General features: G+C 45.4%; 1 protein-coding gene and 1 long non-coding RNA gene across 10 annotated transcripts in view; one reads left to right on the top strand and one right to left on the bottom strand.

The window, feature by feature from the left end:
- The window catches only part of RALGPS1 (Ral GEF with PH domain and SH3 binding motif 1), a 394,703-nt gene that overhangs the window by 28,037 nt on the left and 347,342 nt on the right, over window positions 1-19,324 (bottom strand). For all 6 annotated transcript variants that reach the window (XM_044992949.1, XM_044992950.1, XM_044992947.1 and 3 more), the window contains 2 exons: window positions 4,197-4,323; window positions 3,151-3,302 (listed from right to left, as the gene is read on the bottom strand). In XM_044992949.1, the coding sequence (XP_044848884.1) occupies window positions 3,151-3,302; window positions 4,197-4,323 (279 nt within the window). The remainder of the gene's footprint in view (window positions 1-3,150; window positions 3,303-4,196; window positions 4,324-19,324) is intronic.
- LOC123352596 overlaps window positions 1-19,324 on the top strand; it is a 95,835-nt gene that overhangs the window by 47,195 nt on the left and 29,316 nt on the right. Inside the window, exons 3-4 of one of the 4 annotated variants that reach the window (XR_006574234.1) lie at window positions 4,946-5,089; window positions 5,890-6,148. The exons of 2 other annotated variants lie outside the window; for them this stretch is intronic. This is a non-coding gene — a long non-coding RNA (uncharacterized LOC123352596). The remainder of the gene's footprint in view (window positions 1-4,945; window positions 5,090-5,889; window positions 6,149-19,324) is intronic. One more of the 4 variants, XR_006574236.1, reaches the window with a different exon arrangement.

Below are 19,324 nucleotides of genomic sequence, written 5' to 3'. Positions count from 1 at the left end.
AACCATACTGGATAGTACGAAGGACCCAGTTGTCCGATGTTATTTGGGACCACGCCGGAAGGAAGTGGGAAAGGCGGTTGTAAAATAATGGGGTAGGATCCGGGAAAGAGACTGATGGGCCGTCCTCGGGCGTCCCATCAAAAGGCCTGTTTGGGCCCTTGAGGGGCCTTGGAAGGGGCCTGGGCCTGGTTGCGTCTGTTGCCCGATGGTCTACAGTGGTTCAAGTTTGCACGCCGACTATTATACGGCCTTGACCTGGCCTGGGTAAAGGGCCGGTAGGGCTGCCGCCGGAATGACCTCCTCTGGGTAGCCGGTGTGTGGATACCCAAGGTGCGAATGGCAATTCGACCATCTTTGAGGGTCTGAATTCTGGAGTCCGTTTTCTCCGAGAAGAGACCCTGAGTGTCGAACGGGAGGTCTTGTAGGGTGTACTGCACCTCAGGCGGCAAGGTGGAGGTCTGCAGCCAGGAGATACGCCTCATGGTCACACCAGAGGCCAGGGTTCTGGCTCCTGAGTCCGCCGAGTCCAGAGCGGCCTGGATGGAGGACCGGGCTTTTCTGCCTTCTTCCAAGAGGGCCAAGAACTCTTGACGTGAGGCTGTTGGGATCAGCTCCAAAAATTTCGCCAGGGACACCAAGCTGTCAAAGGTGTAACGAGCGAGAAGAGCCATCTGGTTGGCAATCCGGAGCTGGAGGCCACCCACCGAATAGACCTTCCGGCCCAACATGTCCATGCGCCGTGCGTCTTTGGATTTTGGTGCCGGAGCGGGCTGCCCATGCCTCTTCCGGTCATTTACGGACTGTACCACGAGGGAGTCCGGAGTCGGGTGCGTATAGAGGTACTCGTATCCGGTGGGCGGGACTGAGTACTTGCGCTCCATGCCACGCGCGGTGGGAGGGACGGACGCCAGTGACTGCCAGATGGTAGTGGCATTCCGCTGTATGGTGCGGATGAAGGGCAAGGCCACCCGCATCGGGGCCTCAGCTCCAATGATGTTGGTCACCGGGTCGTCATCCTCTGGGACCTCCGCCACGGGGAGGTCGATAGCCTTTGCCACCCGGCAAAGAAGGTCTTGGTGGGCCCGCAAGTCAATAGGAGGGGGGTCTGCTGTAGAAGCCCCCGCCACCGCCTCCTCCGGCGAGGATGATGAGGACAGCCCCTGGACCACCGCTTCTGGAGCTGGTTCTTCCAGGGGGTGTAAAGCCGCCTCGGACCCTGGATGCTCTGCGGGACCAGGTGGCGACGGGGCCTCACCCGGTGGTGATGGGGGCGGTCTGCTCACCGTGGCTTCCGGGGCCCTATGTTCGGTGCCCACATGCCTTGGGGGAAAGGGGAGTCCTTGAGGCTCATGGTAGGCCCAGGGGACCCAAAAACCCCACTGCTGCGGTCCATGGTCCTGGCCTTGGGGGTCGGCCCGGAGATCTCTCCCGCTGCCCGCCTGAGAGGCGACTGAGGGCTGACGAGAAGGCCAAGGTGGGGCAGAGGCGCTGAAAGATTGCGCCGTGGATACCGGCAGTATGTCCCTGGGCGGTGCCGAGTATCGGTGACGGTCATCGCGGTGCCGGGACGGAGAGCGGGACCAGCGACTGTTGCGGTGCCGGGAGCTCGACCGGTGCCGGGAGCTCGACCGTGACCTCGACCGACGGCGTCGGGAGCGGCTTCGGGAGTCGCGGTGCCGGGAACGGTACCGGGATCCGGACGTCCCTCGGTTCTGACGGTCGGGTGATCGGGACCGGGAGTGTCTCCGGGAGTGCGACCGGTACCGCGATGTTGAGCGGTACCAGGACTGCGACCGGTGCCGAGACGGGGAGCGGTACCGCGATGGTGAACGGTGCCGGGACCTGGATCGGCGTAGCGGTGACCGTCTGCGGGACCGGGACCGGGACCGGGACCGTCGTCTATCTCGTTCGTCAGGGGGAGGCGGCCGCATCATCGCCGGCTTGCCCACTGACTGAACGGCCCGCACCGGCGGTGCCGGGGGCCGGAGGCTCGGTGCCTCTGTGAGCTCGATGAGCTCTCTCGCCGTCGAGAAGGTCTCGGGCGTCGACAGGAGCTGTAGCTCAACCGCGGTTGGCACCGGGGAGCAGGGTGGTACCGGACTCAACGGCTCTTGCGGCGCCGGAGTCGACGGTACCGTGCATGGTTTGTGCACTGCCGCAGCCGGTACCGGAGGCGCCGGTGGTGGCTGGGCAAGCGGTCCCGGAGCATGCGGCTTAGCGGCCGTCTGCGCCGTCTTCCGTTTCCTCGCTGGAGAGAGGGAACGGTGCCGGGATGCCGGTGCCGGTTGTGGAGCTCGAGTAGCTTCGGTACCGGAGCGGCTCGGGGCCGCAGGTGCGCTGCGCGCCGATGACGACTTCGGTGCCACTGGGGTCGGCGCAGGAGGTTGAAGTGTCGCCTCCATAAGGAGCTGCTTTAGGCGAGTGTCCCGCTCCTTTCTAGTTCTCGGCTTAAACGCCGTGCAGATGGGACACTTATCTGGATGATGGGTCTCCCCGAGGCAGCGCAGGCAGGAGTCATGCGGGTCCCCGACAGGCATGTGCCGCTGGCAAGCCGCACAGGGCTTAAACCCCGGTGCCTTGGGCATGAGCCCGCACCAGTTGTGGAAGAAGAGGGGCTAAACCCCCCTAATTCCCTTACTATACTATATCTAACTAAACTTATTCAACTAATCTAACAACTAAATTAACTTAACCAACTATGAACACGTAGGAAATAGAGAAACGCTAGGGCTGTGGAGGTAAAGGAGCACTCCATTGTTCCAACTGGCCGTCACGGGCGGTAAGAAGGAACTGAGGAGCGGACGGGCCGGCTGGGGTATATATCCAGTGCCATAGCGGTGCCACTCCAGGGGGCGCCCAGCCGGCCCGCCGGAGTTGCTAGGGTAAAAATGTTCCGAAGAGCCGTGCACGCACGGCGCGCACACCTACATGGAATGCATAGGAGCAATCACTCGAAGAAGAACTGAGTGGTTTCACAAGGCCTCTGGGCAGTTGAGAGGTGGTTCCAATCTACTTCCTCCCCAAAAAAGTGACCAATCTTTTTTTAGAAGCTAAACTATCTTTCTGCTTCTGTAGTTATAGGTGCCACTGCATACTGCAAAGGAGCAGACACAGACAAGCAGAGAATTCAGCGAGCCATAGAGTTCTTACCTATGGAAATTCCATTGGTGAAAACTGAGTTTAGAATGTGGTTTCTGACAGGACTGTGGGATTCTAGGACACTGTCATCCAGCAGGTGGCGCGGCTTCTCTGTTGGAAACGTTGCACTTTTACTTTCAACCACACTGAATTGACACATCATACTGGAAAGTTGGGAAAGAAAAAGCAAAAGCTTTTATGTAATCTGATAACATCCATTCACTCCCATTTTTTCCACTCAGACTTTGCCTCACCATACAATGATCATAAATGTCAATAAGTTCTTTAGTAGCATGCAGTTAAATGGGACTTCTCACATTTTCCTAGTGCTCGTACATAAGGTGCATAAAAACCTAATCAGGCTTTGGATTTAGTAGTGTGTATGGTTAACAATTGTTGTATTTGTGCAGATGGGAATTTATTACTTTTAATTTATTTGCTCTGACTCCTCACTGTACAGAGGCTGTGTAATCTAGTGATGAGAAGCATAGATAGAAGACTGCATGCTCTGCAGCTAATTCATTGCTGAATGATCCTCAGTTAATCTAATCAACGAACACTGTGTGACACTGGGCAAGTCACATGAGCTCTCTGCCACAGTCCATCCACTTGTAAAATTGGGTGAGTCTCTCTCTAACCCATACAATTCAGCTAATACAGTGCAGAAAGGCCACAACTTTTCAGAACAGTAGTGGGTGCCAAAGAGATTGTAATGTTCCTTGGATGGATCATTGAGATGTTAAAAATCTGTTATGCACATCAGACATTCACACAAATCAAAGTGGATAGTGTAAGAATGGCACTGAAGTGAGTATTGCCAATTTTTGCTGGCACTAGCAGGAAGCATGGTATCAGTCAAAACAACAGAAAAGCATTAAGACATCTTTCTGGAAAATCCTGAAGCACACAGACTAATGCCTGAATCACTCCTATAGGACTAGAAATGGGAGAGGGGCATAAGAGGAAAACTGTCTGAAATATCTAAGAACTTTCAACTGCTGGATTAATTCCTAATGATGCTTGAACTGACAGAGGATGAGACAGTGTGGAGCACCCACTTGTTTCCCAGGCTGTGACTCTTCCTGTGTCTTGGTACAGGAGGGGTTGGAAGGCTGGCTGCCATTGAGGCATCAGGACAAGTTGGTCTCCTGCTGAACCTCACAGTTGCTGACACCTCTGATGGACCTAAAAATAGAAAAAAAATAATGCTGGACTGATGCAAAAAACAGAAATTTCAGGGGCTGGTTTTGGTTATTTTCTTTGTTTTTGAGAGGGCTCAGAAATCCAGCAGACTTTCAGAAATAAGGTCTCATGATTAAACAGCCACTACCTTAAACTGAATTGTTACAGATCTCAAAAGGCAGCTGCATTTATGAAATAGCATCTCTTGCCTACTGGGTTACACCATCTGTTTCTATAAAGGATCCATCCAGTTAAAGCAAAATGGAAATGGAAGTCATCCTCAAAACATTCCTGCACATATTTTTAAACGACAGACTCCCACAAAAAGTCTTGGCCACTTACAACTGTTGGATTTGCCAACACATAACTTGCACGGCCATAAAGTCAGTTTGTGCTTCGAGGGTAAGCAGTAATGTCTAAGAAAACATATGTTCTGAATTTGGTTCGAAACCCCATCCAGCTGTAAACAGTTTGCTCATATTGACTCATAGCATGAATATCTGAGAGAAAGTGGGGACTTTTCATGTAGCTTACAGCCTGACAGATGTGTTATTTCTCAATTATTTGTGATCTTTGGGAATTTAGGAAAGTCTCACTGAAAATTATCCTCCTTCTCATTTCCCAGATTTTATCAGGGTCCATAGTCACGATGGTGACTATGCAAGACTACTCTCATCCCTCCTCCTGAATGCTGTCTGCAAGAGGCTTGCAGCGCTCTTGGCCAGGAAGCAGAGAAAAACATAGTTAGCAACTTCTTATGTCTTTGGAGGTAGGTCACTGCACTTGAGGCTGTTCTTTGTTTCACAGTAAACTGTTTAGTAGTGACTTTAACACTGGTGACAGATTCTAAAGGGATGGCCTTGGAAACAGGCTGCTCAGCTTGTCCCCAGTTCAGGTACAGTACAGGCAGCAGCAGTGCACAATATTCCACAGAGAACACTTCTTGAGGGTTTGAGGAGAGCTTAGCATCTGTGGCCTTTCTGCTGAAATGGCCCCTGGGGGCCAATTGTGATGGAAATTCTGTGATATGAAAAGCCATGTCTAACTGACCAAACCTCCCCCTCTCCTCACCCTAAGTTTACAGCTGAGATGTCTTTTTGGTTTGGAGGAAAAAATTCTGGATGCCTGTATGTGCTGGAAATAGATAGATGCCTTCAGCACCCATACAGAGGAGCTTTGGTTTAAAATGCTCCTAAATTGAGGCAGAGGAACATTCCACTGCATAGTGTAAGAGTTGGAAAAAGGCTAATATCAGGAACAGCTGGGCATCTGCAACACAGACCAAACACCATGAACAGGACAGGCATAGGATTTGTTCCACAACAGTTTCTCCTGCTTTGGCCTGAGAGCTCATGGCACAGACTGTAGTGAGTCAAAGAGCAGTTGCTTCCTCAAGAAAGAACAGTGCATCCATTAATAAGAGGGAGTTGCTAACTGGAAAAGAGTTGATATAAAATAGATCCAGGACTTTTTACTGTCCAGTCCAGCCGTCAGCCTGGAGTTTTACTTTTTTACTTTAGATAGACCTTGGTGAAAGATTATTTACATTGTAATTTCTCCATATTGTAGGCTCAAAGAGGCCACCATGAGCTGTGCCATCAGTAGGAGCAAATTACAATGGCTGCTCCATGTCAGCAATGGGAAAACTGTCTGTTCAGCTTCCCAGGAGCAGTCAAGGGCACCTTTTATCCTACTCTTTAGTTGGACAAAGAAACTGCTTAGGGACAAACCAATATTGTGGAAGGAGAGAGATGACATTGGTCCTTATAACCAAAAGAGAGGAAACAAACAAACACTTTAGACATATCATTTACTGGATCATCATTTGGTGAGTACACACAAAGAGAGAATTTATCTGATTCTGTCTTAAGCCTTTTTTCCCAATGCTCTTCTGAATGAGTTCTCTGTTGTGTTTGTCCTTGCTACAATGCTGAGTTACCAAAGTTTCTATTTCACTTAACCTCTTGTAAATAACATAAGGGGTTTTATTAACTTTGGTCAAGGAAATCTCTCCCTCAGCGTACATTCTATTACAACATGCATATATGATAGTTCAACGCAATTCATAGTTGTTTAACACAAAGATGAATTCAACTTCCTTTCTGCAGATCTAGAAATCAAAAAAGATTTAGTTGTTGCTATAGTGTAGTTTCCAATTTAACAATGCAAGTCTCACGATAAAAAGTCATTTATGCATGGTTGCTATACAATAGGATCTCAAAATATAATTAAAAATCTTCCACAACTCCACAGTTCTGAGAGTCTAAGTTCTTGATAACTTTTCTTTTTTTTCTAATGTGAAAAGTCAGTTAGCTCAAAGCAATTAAATGTCTTAATCTGTAGCAATCCACTGTATGAAAAAAAAACCCAAAACAACTTTCTCTCAGAAAATGAACAGCAAGGGAAGATTCCGTCCTGAGATAGTCATGAATAAGTCATTGTGAAGTTGGTCACAGTTGTGCACTAATGTCTCAGGCAGAATGTGGCTCTAAGTATTTTAAATAACTTATAGGTTCAAGTGCTATGCCTATCAAAATGAGGAGAAAGAGATTACGTATCACATTAAATATATTTCATTACGGGTTTCTTCTGTATAGTCACACTCTTGGAAATAGTACCCTCTTAAGGCAGCAGAGGGTGCAATTCACAAGATTGTGAATAAATAGAATTCCCTGAACAAAAATATTAAGATTTAAAGTTGCAATGATTATAATTAAGGCTATGATTTAGTCATGGGTATTTTTAGTAAAAGTCATGGACAGGTCATGGGCAATAAACAAAAATTCACGGGCCTGTGACCTGTCCATGACATTTACTAAAAATACCCATGACTAAAACTTGGGGTGGGGCTCTGCTGGGTGGGTGTGCACTGGGGGGGCACTCCAGGGCTAACAGCACCAGCCGCCCAGGGTCTGCTGAGCAGCAGCTGCTCCAGCCGCCTGAGGACTGCTGCCAGGGACTGCCAGCACTGGCTGCTCCGGCCGCTTGGGGACTGCCAGCACCGGTTGCTGCTGAAGGCCACCAGCAGCAGCTGCTCTGGCCACCCTAGGGACCGCCAGCAGCCTGGGCCACCTGAGCAGAGGCTAGGGAGGCTGGCCCCGTGGCTGCTCCAGCAGCAGCCAATGCAGCTGGCTGCAGGGCCTCCCAAGTGGTTGGCTGCAGAGCCACTCCAGCAGCGTCAGGTGTGGCTGTCCCTGGGGCCACCTGAGCAGCAGGCCCCGGAGCCAGCTACTTGGGCAGCCCTAGGGTGACCAGATGTCCTGATTTTATAGGGACAGTCCTGATATTTGGGGCTTTTTCTTATATAGGCTATTACCCCCCAGCCCTGTCCCGATTTTTCACACTTGCTGTTTGGTCACCCTAGGCGGCCCTGACGTCAGCCACACTAGCCGCTGCAGAAGTCACGGAGGTTGCGAAAAGTCATGGAATCCGTGACTTCCGCAACCCCCATGACACACAAGGAGCCCTAATTATAATTCCTTTTGAGGAGACTAAAAAAGCTCTCATATCGAGCAGATATTATGACACCAAAACACTAAAAACTAAACCTGGTTAAAAAAATGGTGAAACCCTTCTTAATGTATACAAGAGGACTGGCTAACTCAGATTGGGGATAGGTTATGAAGCCTTTCACCTCTAAAGCATTTGTTCCAATCAGACTCATGTTGAGGAATAGCTGGCTTGTGGGGGAGGGTGAAAGCAGAAGGGGGATATGGGGCCTTTCATCTTAGGGCACCAGTTAAAATTTGACCATCTCATAGTGACTGACAGTCGTTGCTATTTCATCTGTCTTGTGAATATAAGAATGGCCACACTGGGTCAGACCAAAGGTCCATCCAGCCCAAAATCCTGTCTGCCGACAGTAGCCAATGCCAGGTGCCCCAGAGGGAGTGAACCTAACAGTAACAATCAAGTGATCTCTCTCCTGACATCCATCACCACCCTCTGACAAACAGAGAACAGAGACACCATTCCTTACCCATCCTGGCTAATAGCCATTAATGGACTTAACCTCCATGAATTTATCTAGTTCTCTTTTAAACCCTGTTATAGTCCTAGCCTTCACAACCGACTCAGGCAAGGAGTTCCACAGGTTGACTGTGTGAAGAAGAACTTCCTTTTATTTGTTTTAAACCTGCTGCCCATTAATTTCATTTGGTGGCCCCTAGTTCTTATATTATGGGAACAAGTAAATAACTATTCCTTATGCACTGTCTCCACACCACTCATGATTTTATATACCTCTATCATATCCCCCCCCCAGTCTCCTCTTGTCCAAGCTGAAAAGTCCTAGCCTCTTTAAATTCTCCTCATATGGGACCCATTCCAAACCCCTAATCATTTTAGTCGCCCTTCTCTGAACCTTTTCTAATGCCAGTATATCTTTTTTGAGAGGAGACCACCACATCTGTACACAGTATTCAAGATGTGGGTGTACCATGGATTTATATAAGGGGGATAAGATATTCTCCGTCTTATTCGCTATCCCCTTTTTAATGATTCCTAACATCCTGTTTGCTTTTTTGACTGCCGCTGCACACTGCGGGGATGTCTTCAGAGAACTATCCACAATGACTCCAAGATCTCTTTCCTGATTAGTTGTAGCTAAATTAGCCCCCATCATATTGTACGTATAGTTGGGGTTATTTTTTCCAATGTGCATTACTTTACATTTATCCACATTAAATTTCATTTGCCATTTTGTTGCCCAATCACTTAGTTTTGTGAGATCTTTTTGAAGTTTGTCACAGTCTGCGTTGGTCTTAACTATCTTGAGCAGTTTAATATCATCTGCAAACTTTGCCACCTCACTGTTTACCCCTTGCTCCAGATCATTTATGAATAAGTTAAATAGGATTGGTCCTTGGTCTGATCCTTGAACACCACCAGTTACCCTTCTCCATTCTGAAAATTTACCATTTATTCCTACCATTGTTCCTGGTCTTTTAGCCAGTTCTCAATCCATGAAAGGATCTTCTCTCTTATCCCATGACAACTTAATTTACATAAGAGCCTTTGGTGAGGGACCTTGTCAAAGGCTTTCTGGAAATCTAAGTACACTATGTCCACTGAATCCCCCTTGTCCACATGTGCTGACTCCTTCAAAGAACTCTAATAGATTAGTAAGACATGATTTCCCTTTACAGAAACCATATTGACTTTTGCCCAACAATTAATTTTCTTCTGTGTGTCTGATAATTTTATTCTTTTACTATTGTTTCAACTAATTTGTCCAGTACTGATGTTAGACTTACCGGTCTGTAATTGCCGGGATCACCTCTAGAGCCCTTTTTAAGTATTGGCGTTACATTATCTATCTTCCAGTCATTGGGTACAGAAGCTGATTTAAAGGACAGGTTACAAACCATAGTTAATAGTTCCTCAATTTCACATTTGAGTTCTTTCAGAACTCTTGCGTGAATGCCATCTGGTGAAAGGAGGTTATTGTCTAATTCCAGTGCCTGATGAACTGGTCCATATCACAACTGATCTCCCTAATGGTAGTATCTGTAGTGAGACTACTGAATGAACAGGAAACAGGTTATCCTGAGAGGTAAGATAGGGTGGGGGGAAGCTTGTATAGCTGCTGCAAGTGCTGCTGTAACTATTCGATGGATGAATAGAGAATTTCAGTCTCCAGCACTAAATTCAGTCAAATTTAAAAGAAAGTAATGCATATTTCCTCAAACTGTCCAGGATGCTGAGCAGAGACAAAACCCAGAAAATGCTGTTTCTTCTCCCTACAGGAAATTCCTGCTCTTCTTTTAGGAGAGGATTGACACCTCGTTAGTAGATTATTTATAGTTTCTTTTGTGGGGAGGTGGGTCAGTAGAAGTGATTCCTTTTAAATGAAACCCAAAAACTATTGCTTTTTGTGTTTGCTGTAACTAATCAGGGTCGGAACACTATTATACTTCAAGACACATGCTCATATTGGCATGCTTCTTCCTTTATACAGTATGGCTCGAAAGGCAACATTTGAGAATCAAATGCACATATTGACTTGCCTTCTGGTATTTTATTCCTTTACATACAGAAAAAAATTGGAAACTTCCAAATAAAACCCATAGAAGTCCTATTATTAATTTCTGCAGTCATTCACAATGTACAGACTGAATGTAATCAAAGCTACAAAGCCAAGATAAGTTAAATTAACTATCAAACAACAGTATAAATTCCCTGTCTGAATATGAGTTTTTCTCTTATTTATTATTTAGAAGTAATGCTTTGAGAGACGCTTTCTCCAAACATTAGTGGACCCTATTACATTCCATTATTGACATAAATAATTTAAGGATGATCAACTAGAAATATCCAGTGAAAGTAATACTGCAGGCCCTGCTTTATTGCCTGATACAAAAAACTTCTATAATGAAGATGATTATGAATATCTGTCAAACCAATATGGGTGCTGTTCACTGTACTCTAATCCCTCAGATGTTCAGTCAACTGGAGCTCATTTCAGGATTCCTATACTTGTGTGAAATACCTGGGTTTCTACTTGTAACTGAATAAAGTTAGCATCTAGTAATTTGATCCATTTTTGTCAATCATTTTAATCCTCTACAGACCATAGTTGTCTTACTGCAATGAAACTGTCTGGCGCTTTTTAGTGTACCGGTAAAAGCTACTTATACAGTACAAGCATTTAGATGAGAAAGTAATGACGGATTGGGAACCTGTTTTTGAGCAGCCTCTTCATTTGATTTGCTTATTTTTCAATAAATTATTAGAAATAATTATTGAAAGGAGAATTGAACGTTATGAATTAATGTAAAATTGCTACTGTTAATGAAATTTAGCACTGAACTTGTAAACAACTATCCTTAGTTTTCATCCATAAATGGCTAGGACCTCCATTTAACATCCTATTTTACAGATGACCCCTCCAGCAGCATAGTACACCCGGGCATAATGCTGGAACACTGAGGTCACTATTGACTTGGAAGAAAAGATATTCCCTATTGAATCACCAACATAAATTTCTGCAGAATCTGGCTTTTTCTTGGATTTTGCGGAATAAAATGCATCAGCTCTAAATTGATTCCAAATACAGATTAGTAATGATACATACATACAAATAAACAAACAAAAAAACTGAAAGAGTTTACCAAGACATTTCTAAGCTTTTAAGCCAAAAACAGCTCATAAAACTTGAACCCAATTTAAACCCAGTGCAAATCCATATCTTAAGATGCCATTTTTGACTCAGCTCCAGAAATCAATGCACCCAGCATTTATTTTATCCAGTACTGTTGTAACACAGGGCTTTGTAACTGGAAGAAAATTTCCCAAGGAAAGGTCTGCAACGTGGATCCATGAATTATTCAGTTAAATCTCACCAGCATTGTATCAATCAACAAAGCTTGGTCTTGTGAATAAAAGTCCGAATCAATGCAGAGCCCAGAAGCTGCACACATTCACTGCACACGTAGATCAGCTCTATATAAATGCATAATGCAGCTTTCTCTCCTTAGACCACTGGTAAAAGCAGCTAAAAAAAAATCATATCCACTGTATGACAGCATACCTATACTATACAAAGACACTTTTGAACCTTAACTTCATGAAAACAAAACCAATTTTTCATTGAAAGACTCAAATCCACTTTGTGCCAGTGAAAGTTAAACTGCTGCTAAATTCAAGCTTTCCAATTTCAGCTGTTGGTGTTAGTGCTATTTTAAAAAATTACAATTATATTTTTATAATGTGGAAAATATATATTTTTTACCCCAAAGGAGGAAATATTTGTATTTGCTCCAACTTTCAAAAAATGTCACCTTCAGGCAGACACAAGGCCTGTGACAGTTAACGAAAGTTTCAAGAGAATGAAAACAGCTGGCTATAATGATAATAATGGATATTATTAATTATTATTAATAATAATGCTCATGCAACCTATAGCGCTCCAGCTATAATAATGCCTGCACACAGGAGTAAGGTGTCAGACTTGTATGTGACTATTAAGAGTCTCAGTTCCCTAATACTGACCATGAGAAGTGAATCATTCTTCAGTGGAGAACTCAAGGATTTGGCTGCACAACTCTTACTAATAGTAAAGAGGGGCTTAAATTACCCTTTGAAAACAGAGCCCATTGGCCCAACTCTTATTTTCATACATGTGGACGGGTGTTCTTCACAGTGAATTTTGCAACACAGCTGCTTTTTTTGCATATGCGCAATCAGAGATGAATGCCTATGAATAGAGCTCTATGTGGATACAAAATTTGTATCTGCATCTGATCTACGATCCGCAAATATGGTCTGATATCCACATCCAGATGCAGATATCCCTGGATATAAAGTGGATATCCACAGATTTGCAGGGGTCTCTCTCTGAATTTTACATTAAAATCAGTCCATTATTATTAATCTGTACTTCAGTAGTGCATAAGCGGTTCTAACCCCATTGTGCAAGCCATTGTAAAAACACATCATAAAGAGAGATTTTCCACCAGAAAGCATCAAGGTGCTTTTTTGAAACTGACAACATGGTTGCTTTTCAACATATCATTTAAGAGCCCTAACAACAGTGCTTCCATAGAAATATCAGTGAATTTCACCATTGACAAGGGGAGCAGAGCAGACTACTGATTTGAATGTGGTACTACCCCAACCTGAAAGAGCTTTGCTGTTTTGCCTAGCCTTCAAACATGACTCTATATGTTATTCTAATCTAGTGATTAGATTACTCTCATGTGGAGGCTTGACCAATATAATTTGTTGCTTCGTTCTTCTGAAACAGTTTTTTTTTCTTCCCTGCAAATTAAAAAAAAAAAGTCTTTGGAATCCGGGGGGTGGGGGGAAGCAACCAAAAAATCTTGGGTTTGGTTGAAAAAAAAAATCTGTTGCTCAACATTACCCCCAGCAAGAGACTACTCTGTAAAAAGAATAAAGCTCATTTAATTTATTAGGGTTTATTTCAGAGTGTAGACTGCTATCCCAGACCCTGCTTGGTGTGTTGCAAATGCCTAGCCTTGTTGCTCAATAGTAAAGTTCCAGTCTCTAAATTCAGTTGAGATCAAGTGATTTTTGGTGTTTTTTTCCATTAAATGAGATCATCTGCTACTGAAAAGTCTCCTATTTATTCTCCTTGGCCCCTATCCTAGTGCATACTGTTACCATGATTGCTATTCTATCATTATGGCTTTCAGGGAGACAAAGCACTTTTAGCAGGATTTTCCAGTCACCTGGCATGGAGAAAGGCAAATTTGGTTTTCATTATTTCTCAACATCATTGTCAAGACTATGCTGACATGTACAAGAAAATAATGTATAAAACTATCAAAACATTATTAAAAAAAAACTGTTTACATTGTGTAACTTGAGAAACACAGAAGAATGTGATGAGTGCTGTTTAGAGAACTGTGGCAAGAGCATTTGGAAAAGTTTACCACATATCTTTAATATCCCAGAGGATTATACTGTTTTTTCCTTTGCATAATTTTTCCATGAATAATCTTCCAAATGTTATAAATGAATGTTGCTTTTACAACCTTTTATTAAAACACAGGGACACATACAGTCTCCAGAGGTTTAAAAAAAAAGTTATAGTCCATTAATTTTCTTCTAAAAAAAATCAACAAATAAACTAGTAAAAAATATTCAGAGAGAAGCATGAAAGGTGAGCTATTCACCACTGGCTAGGATAATAGAAAGAATACCAGAGACTTTTCAGGGAGATAATTTTCAACTTTCATGCTCCTCTCTGTATATTTTCTACTAATTTATTTGTTGATTTTTGTTTGAGGAGAAAATTAATGAACTATTTTTTTTAACTCTAGAAACTATGTGTGTTCACATGTGTGTGTGTAAGAAATAAAACTGATATTCACCAACTCTGTTTGCTAAAACTTACTGTTGACATTCAAAGCCACAGGGGCCTAGGAAAAACTTGCCAGTATGAATTTACTGTTTAGGTTTGGGTTACAGTTGAAACTTTCAAATAACATAAGTACCTACAAAACAGACTACAAGTAAGAACTTCAAAGAAGAAATCTATCTGACTGGGGAAAATATCAAAGTTGGCACAAGAAGGGTTAACTCTAGAACTGTAGCTACTGCAAAAGATTAGTTGTTCAAGTGCTTGCTCATATAGATTCTAATCAGGTGTTTGTGCGCTGAGTGCACGATCGTCGGAGAATTTTTACCCTAGCAACACCCAGTGGGTCGGCTGTGGAGCCCCCTGGAGTGGCACCTTAATGGCACTGGATATATACCCCAGCCGACCCAGTGCAGAATGGGTGGGATCTTCGCACAGTGGAAAAGGGATATTCTCTCCAGTTTTATTTCTACCCTCCCTCCCATCCTCCCTCCCCATCCCTCTTCAGGGACCCCTCTCACGAGCAACTCCTTATACAGGAGGTCCAAACGCTCCGTCCTTGGGAGCAATCAAGGAGGTTCCAAGGGAGCTAAGGGGCAGGGGTTTTTACTCCTGCTACTTCCTAATCCCCCAGGCCAAGGGTGGGCTTTGACCCATCCTAGATCTGCGCGGACTCAACAAATTCATGGTAAAGTTGAAGTTCCACATGGTTTCACTGGGGACCATTATTCCTTCACTGGATCCTGGGGACTGGTATGCCGCTCTCGACATGAAGGACACGTACTTCCACATAGCAATTTACCCGCCGCACAGGCGCTTCCTCCGCTTTGTGGTCAATCATGAACACTACCAATTTGCTGTCCTTCCCTTCAGCCTGTCCACGGCCCCCAGGGTGTTCACCAAGTGTATGGCCATCGTGGCAGCCTACCTTCTTTGTCAACGAATCCAGGTGTTTCCTTATCTCGACAACTGGCTCATTCAAGGCGAAACCAAGGACCAAGTTCAATCCCATGTTCGGTTCGCCCTAAGCACGTTCCTCCGGCTGGGACTCCTGCTCAACAACGGAAAGTCGATTCTGGAACCAACCCAGAGAATAGAGTTTATTGGGGCAGTCCTGGACTCCAGACTCGCCCGTGCTCTCCTGCCGGCCGCACGCTTTCAGTCGATGGTGAGCATCATTGGCAGCCTCCTAAACTTTCCAACTTCCATGGTAAAGACATGCCTCAGCCTTCTGGGGCACATGGCTTCGTCCACTTACGTAACCAGGCATGCCAGACTTTGGTTTCGCATGCTTTAGGCCTGGTTATCAACAGTTTATCGACCAGGTCGAGACAGCCTGAGTATGGTAGTCACTGTCCCGGAATCGGTTTTGACTTGCCTCCATTAGTGACTGGACCCCACATTGGTGTGCGACGGGGTACCATTTCACACCCCACAACCCTCCTTGTACCTGGTCACAGACGCATCATCTCTGGGATGGGGTGCCCACCTCGGGGAGCTCCAAACACAGGGCCTGTGGACCACATCCTAGCTGACTCTGCATATCAATGTACAAGAACTGATGGCAATACGCCTAATGTGTCAAGCATTTCGCGAGCACCTACATGGCCGTTGTGTTGCACGCCTCACAGACAACATCACGGTCATGTTCTACATCAACAAGCAAGGGGGAGCCCGGTCATCCCCCCCATGCCAGGAGGCCATTCGCCTGTGGGAGTTCTGCATAGTCCACTCGATACATCTGATGGCATCATTTCTCCCAGGGGTCCAGAACATGCTGGCAGACCGCCTCAACAGGTCCTTCCAGCCTCACAAGCCGTCGATTCGTCCAGATATCATCCACTCCATCTTCCTGAGGTGGGGGTTTCCCCAGGTCCACCTATTCACCTCGCGCATCAATCAGAAGGGCCAAGAGTTCGGTTCTCTCCAGGGGCGCTCTCAGGGTTCCCTATCGGATGCTTTCCTACTTCTGTGGAAAGACCAGCTTTTCTACGCCTTCCCTCCATTCCCATTGGTCCACAGGGTCATACTCAAGCTGTGCAAGGACAAGGCATGCATGATTCTGGTCGCCCCAGCATGGCCCAGGTAGCACTGATACACCACACTCCTGGAGTTGTCGGTAGAGCCTCCGATCACGCTCCCACTGTGGCTGAACCTGATCTCACAGGACCACGGATGACTCTGTCACCCCGACCTGCAATCGCTCCACCTTACAGCGTGGATGCTGCATGGCTAACTCAGTCAGAGTTACTCTGCTCACAATCGCTGCAGCAGGTTCTGTTAGGCAGCAGGAAACCCTCGGCTCGAGCCACGTACCTGGCTAAATGGAGGTGTTTCTCCTGTTGGTGCAAGCAGCGTGACACACTCCTGTTGCAGGCATCGATACCTCTCATCCTAGACTATCTCCTATCCCTAAAGCTGCAGGGCCTGGCGATATCATCTGTCAGAGTGCACCTGGCAGCCATCTCGGCTTTCCATCCAGGAGAACGTGCTTCCTCCGTCTTCTCCAACATTAGATTTCTGAAGGATTTAGATCGCCTCTACCCACAAGTGCGACAACCGGTTCTGGCATGGGACCTTAACCTGGTCCTCTTCAGGCTCACGGGACCCCCGTTCGAGCCAATGGCCACCTGCTCACTCCTTTACCTGTCTTGGAAGTCAGCCTTCCTTGTAGCCATCACTTCAGCGAGACGCGTATCTGAAATCAGAGCCCTCACATCGGAGCCGCTATATACTGTTTCCCATAAAGACAAGATGCAGCTTCGCCCCCACCCTGCCTTTCTCCCCAAGGTGGTATCAGCTTTTCATGTGAATCAGGACATTTTTCTCCCGGTCTTTCATCCGAAGCCACACACTATGCGGCAGGATCAACGTATGCACTCTCTGGACGTTCGTAGGGCCCTCGCATTCTATATCAAGCGTACTAAGCCGTTTAGGAAAACGACCCAGCTCTTCGTTGCAGTGGCCGACCAGATGAAAGGCCTACCGGTCTCCTTGCAACGCATCTCCTCTTGGATCACGGCCTGTATCCATGCTTGCTACGACTTGGCCGGTGTCCCGACCCCACGCCTCACCACCCACTCCACGAGGGCCCAAGCCTCATCGGCCGCTTTCCTGGCCCAGGTTCCAATTCACGAGATCTGTAGAGCTGCGGATTGGTCATCGGTACATACCTTTGCCGCTCACTATGCATTAGTTCAGCAGTCTAGAGACGATGCCACATTTGGTTCAGCGGTTTCTGCACTCAGCAATGTCTCACTCCGACCCCACCGCCTAGGTAAGGCTTGGGAGTCACTTAATTGGAATCGATATGAGCAAGCACTCAGAGAAGAAAAAACGGTTACTCACCTTTGTAACTGTTGTTCTTTGAGATGTGTTGCTCATATCCATTCCAATTTGATTAATTGTAACATAATTTTTTAATCTTATGTCATGTGTGTGCAGGGAATAAAGAAGGTGCTATTTGCTTTTGCCGTAAGATCCCTTTTATTCTGATAATGGAATTGTTCTGGAGGAATACTGTATAGGATAAAAAGCATAGTAGCTTCAAACCCAAAAGCGGTAAATCATGTGGAAACTTCACTATTTCCCCCCCTTTTTAGGTTTAGTAATTGCCATAGAGGATCAGATCACTAGTCCACCTAACCTGGTACTCTCTCTCAGACAGTGGCTAGTCCTAGGTACTCCACAGGAAGGTGCCAGGACTTAGTGATAATTAAAGTCTTGAGTTTGTTCTAACACATCTAGTTTTGATGTCTCAATCTCTAACATTTCCTCATTTAAAAAAAAAATCTGAAATGAGTAATCTGCTCCTGGGTGAAGTGATTGTCCAGTGACTGGGTATATAATGAAGGTTACCCTTATATGCCATCACAAGGCATATGCTTCATTGCCATCCTCTCCCTTGACACTAATGTGTTCTTCTGCATCGTCAGCCTGTGAAGACTTTGCTGTGACCCTGACCTGGAGGTTTAGGGGTTACTCTGACCTACCCAAGGTGTGACCCCCAAGACTAGTAGTGGGCAGGAATGTCTCACTCTTCCGATAGGTCTGCCCACTGCCCAAAATAAAGAGTATAGCAGTAGGAATACACTACAAACCACCTGACCAGGAGGGTGATAGTGATTGTGAAATGCTCAGGGAGATTAGAGAGGCTAAGAAAAACCAATAACAATCGGGGATTTCAACTATCCACATATTGACTGGGAACATAGCACCTCAGGATGGGATGCAGAGATCAAATTTCTAGACACCATTAATGACTGTTTCTTGGAGCAGTTAGTCCTGGAACCCACATGGGGAGAGGCAATTCTTAATTTAGTCTTAAGTAGCACTCAGGATCTGGTCCAAGATGTGAATTTAGCTGAATCACTTGGTAATATCAACTATAACGTAATTACATTTAACATCCTCATGGGGGGGGGGGGAATACAAAATAAACAAAACAACCCACCTCATTAGCATTTAACTACACAAAAATAAGTAGGCCAGTTAATAGAAATTAAAAGGAACAATCACAAGAGTGTAATGCTTGCAAGCTGCATGGAAACTTTTTAAAGACACCATAATAGAGACTCAAATTATATGTCTATTCCCTCCCCCACCAAAAAAAAAAGGACCCAAAATAAACCCACCACCAGAGCTAAACAACAAAGTAAAAGAGGCAGTTAGAGACCAAAAGACATCTTTGAAAAATTGGAAGTCAAATCCTGCTGAAGACTATGGAAAGAAACATACACTCTGACAAGTCAAATGTAAAAGTATAATTAGGCAGGCCAAAAAAGAATTCGAAGAGCAACTAGCAAAAGACACAAAAACTAACAGCACATTTTTTTAAAGTACATCAGAAGCAGGAAGTGTGCCAACCAGTCAGTGGGGCAACTCGACAATTGCGTTGCTAAAGGAGCACTCAAGGAAGACAAGGCCATTGTGGAAAAGCTAAATGAATTTTTTTATTGGTCTTCCCTGCAGAGGATGTGAAGGAGATTCCCACACCTGAGCCATTCTTTTTAGGTAACAAATCTGAGGAACTGTCCCAAACTGAAGTGTCAATGGAGGACGTTTTGGAACAAATTGATAAAAAGTAATAAGTCACCAGGACCAATTGGTATCCACCCAAAAGTTTTGAAGGAACTCAAAATATGAAATTTCAGAACTACTAACTGTGGTATGTAACCTATT

This window comes from Mauremys mutica, chromosome 18 (genome assembly GCF_020497125.1).
Source record: "Mauremys mutica isolate MM-2020 ecotype Southern chromosome 18, ASM2049712v1, whole genome shotgun sequence".
Classification (NCBI taxonomy): Eukaryota; Metazoa; Chordata; order Testudines; family Geoemydidae; genus Mauremys; species Mauremys mutica.
This window is presented reverse-complemented; position numbering and strand designations above follow the sequence as displayed.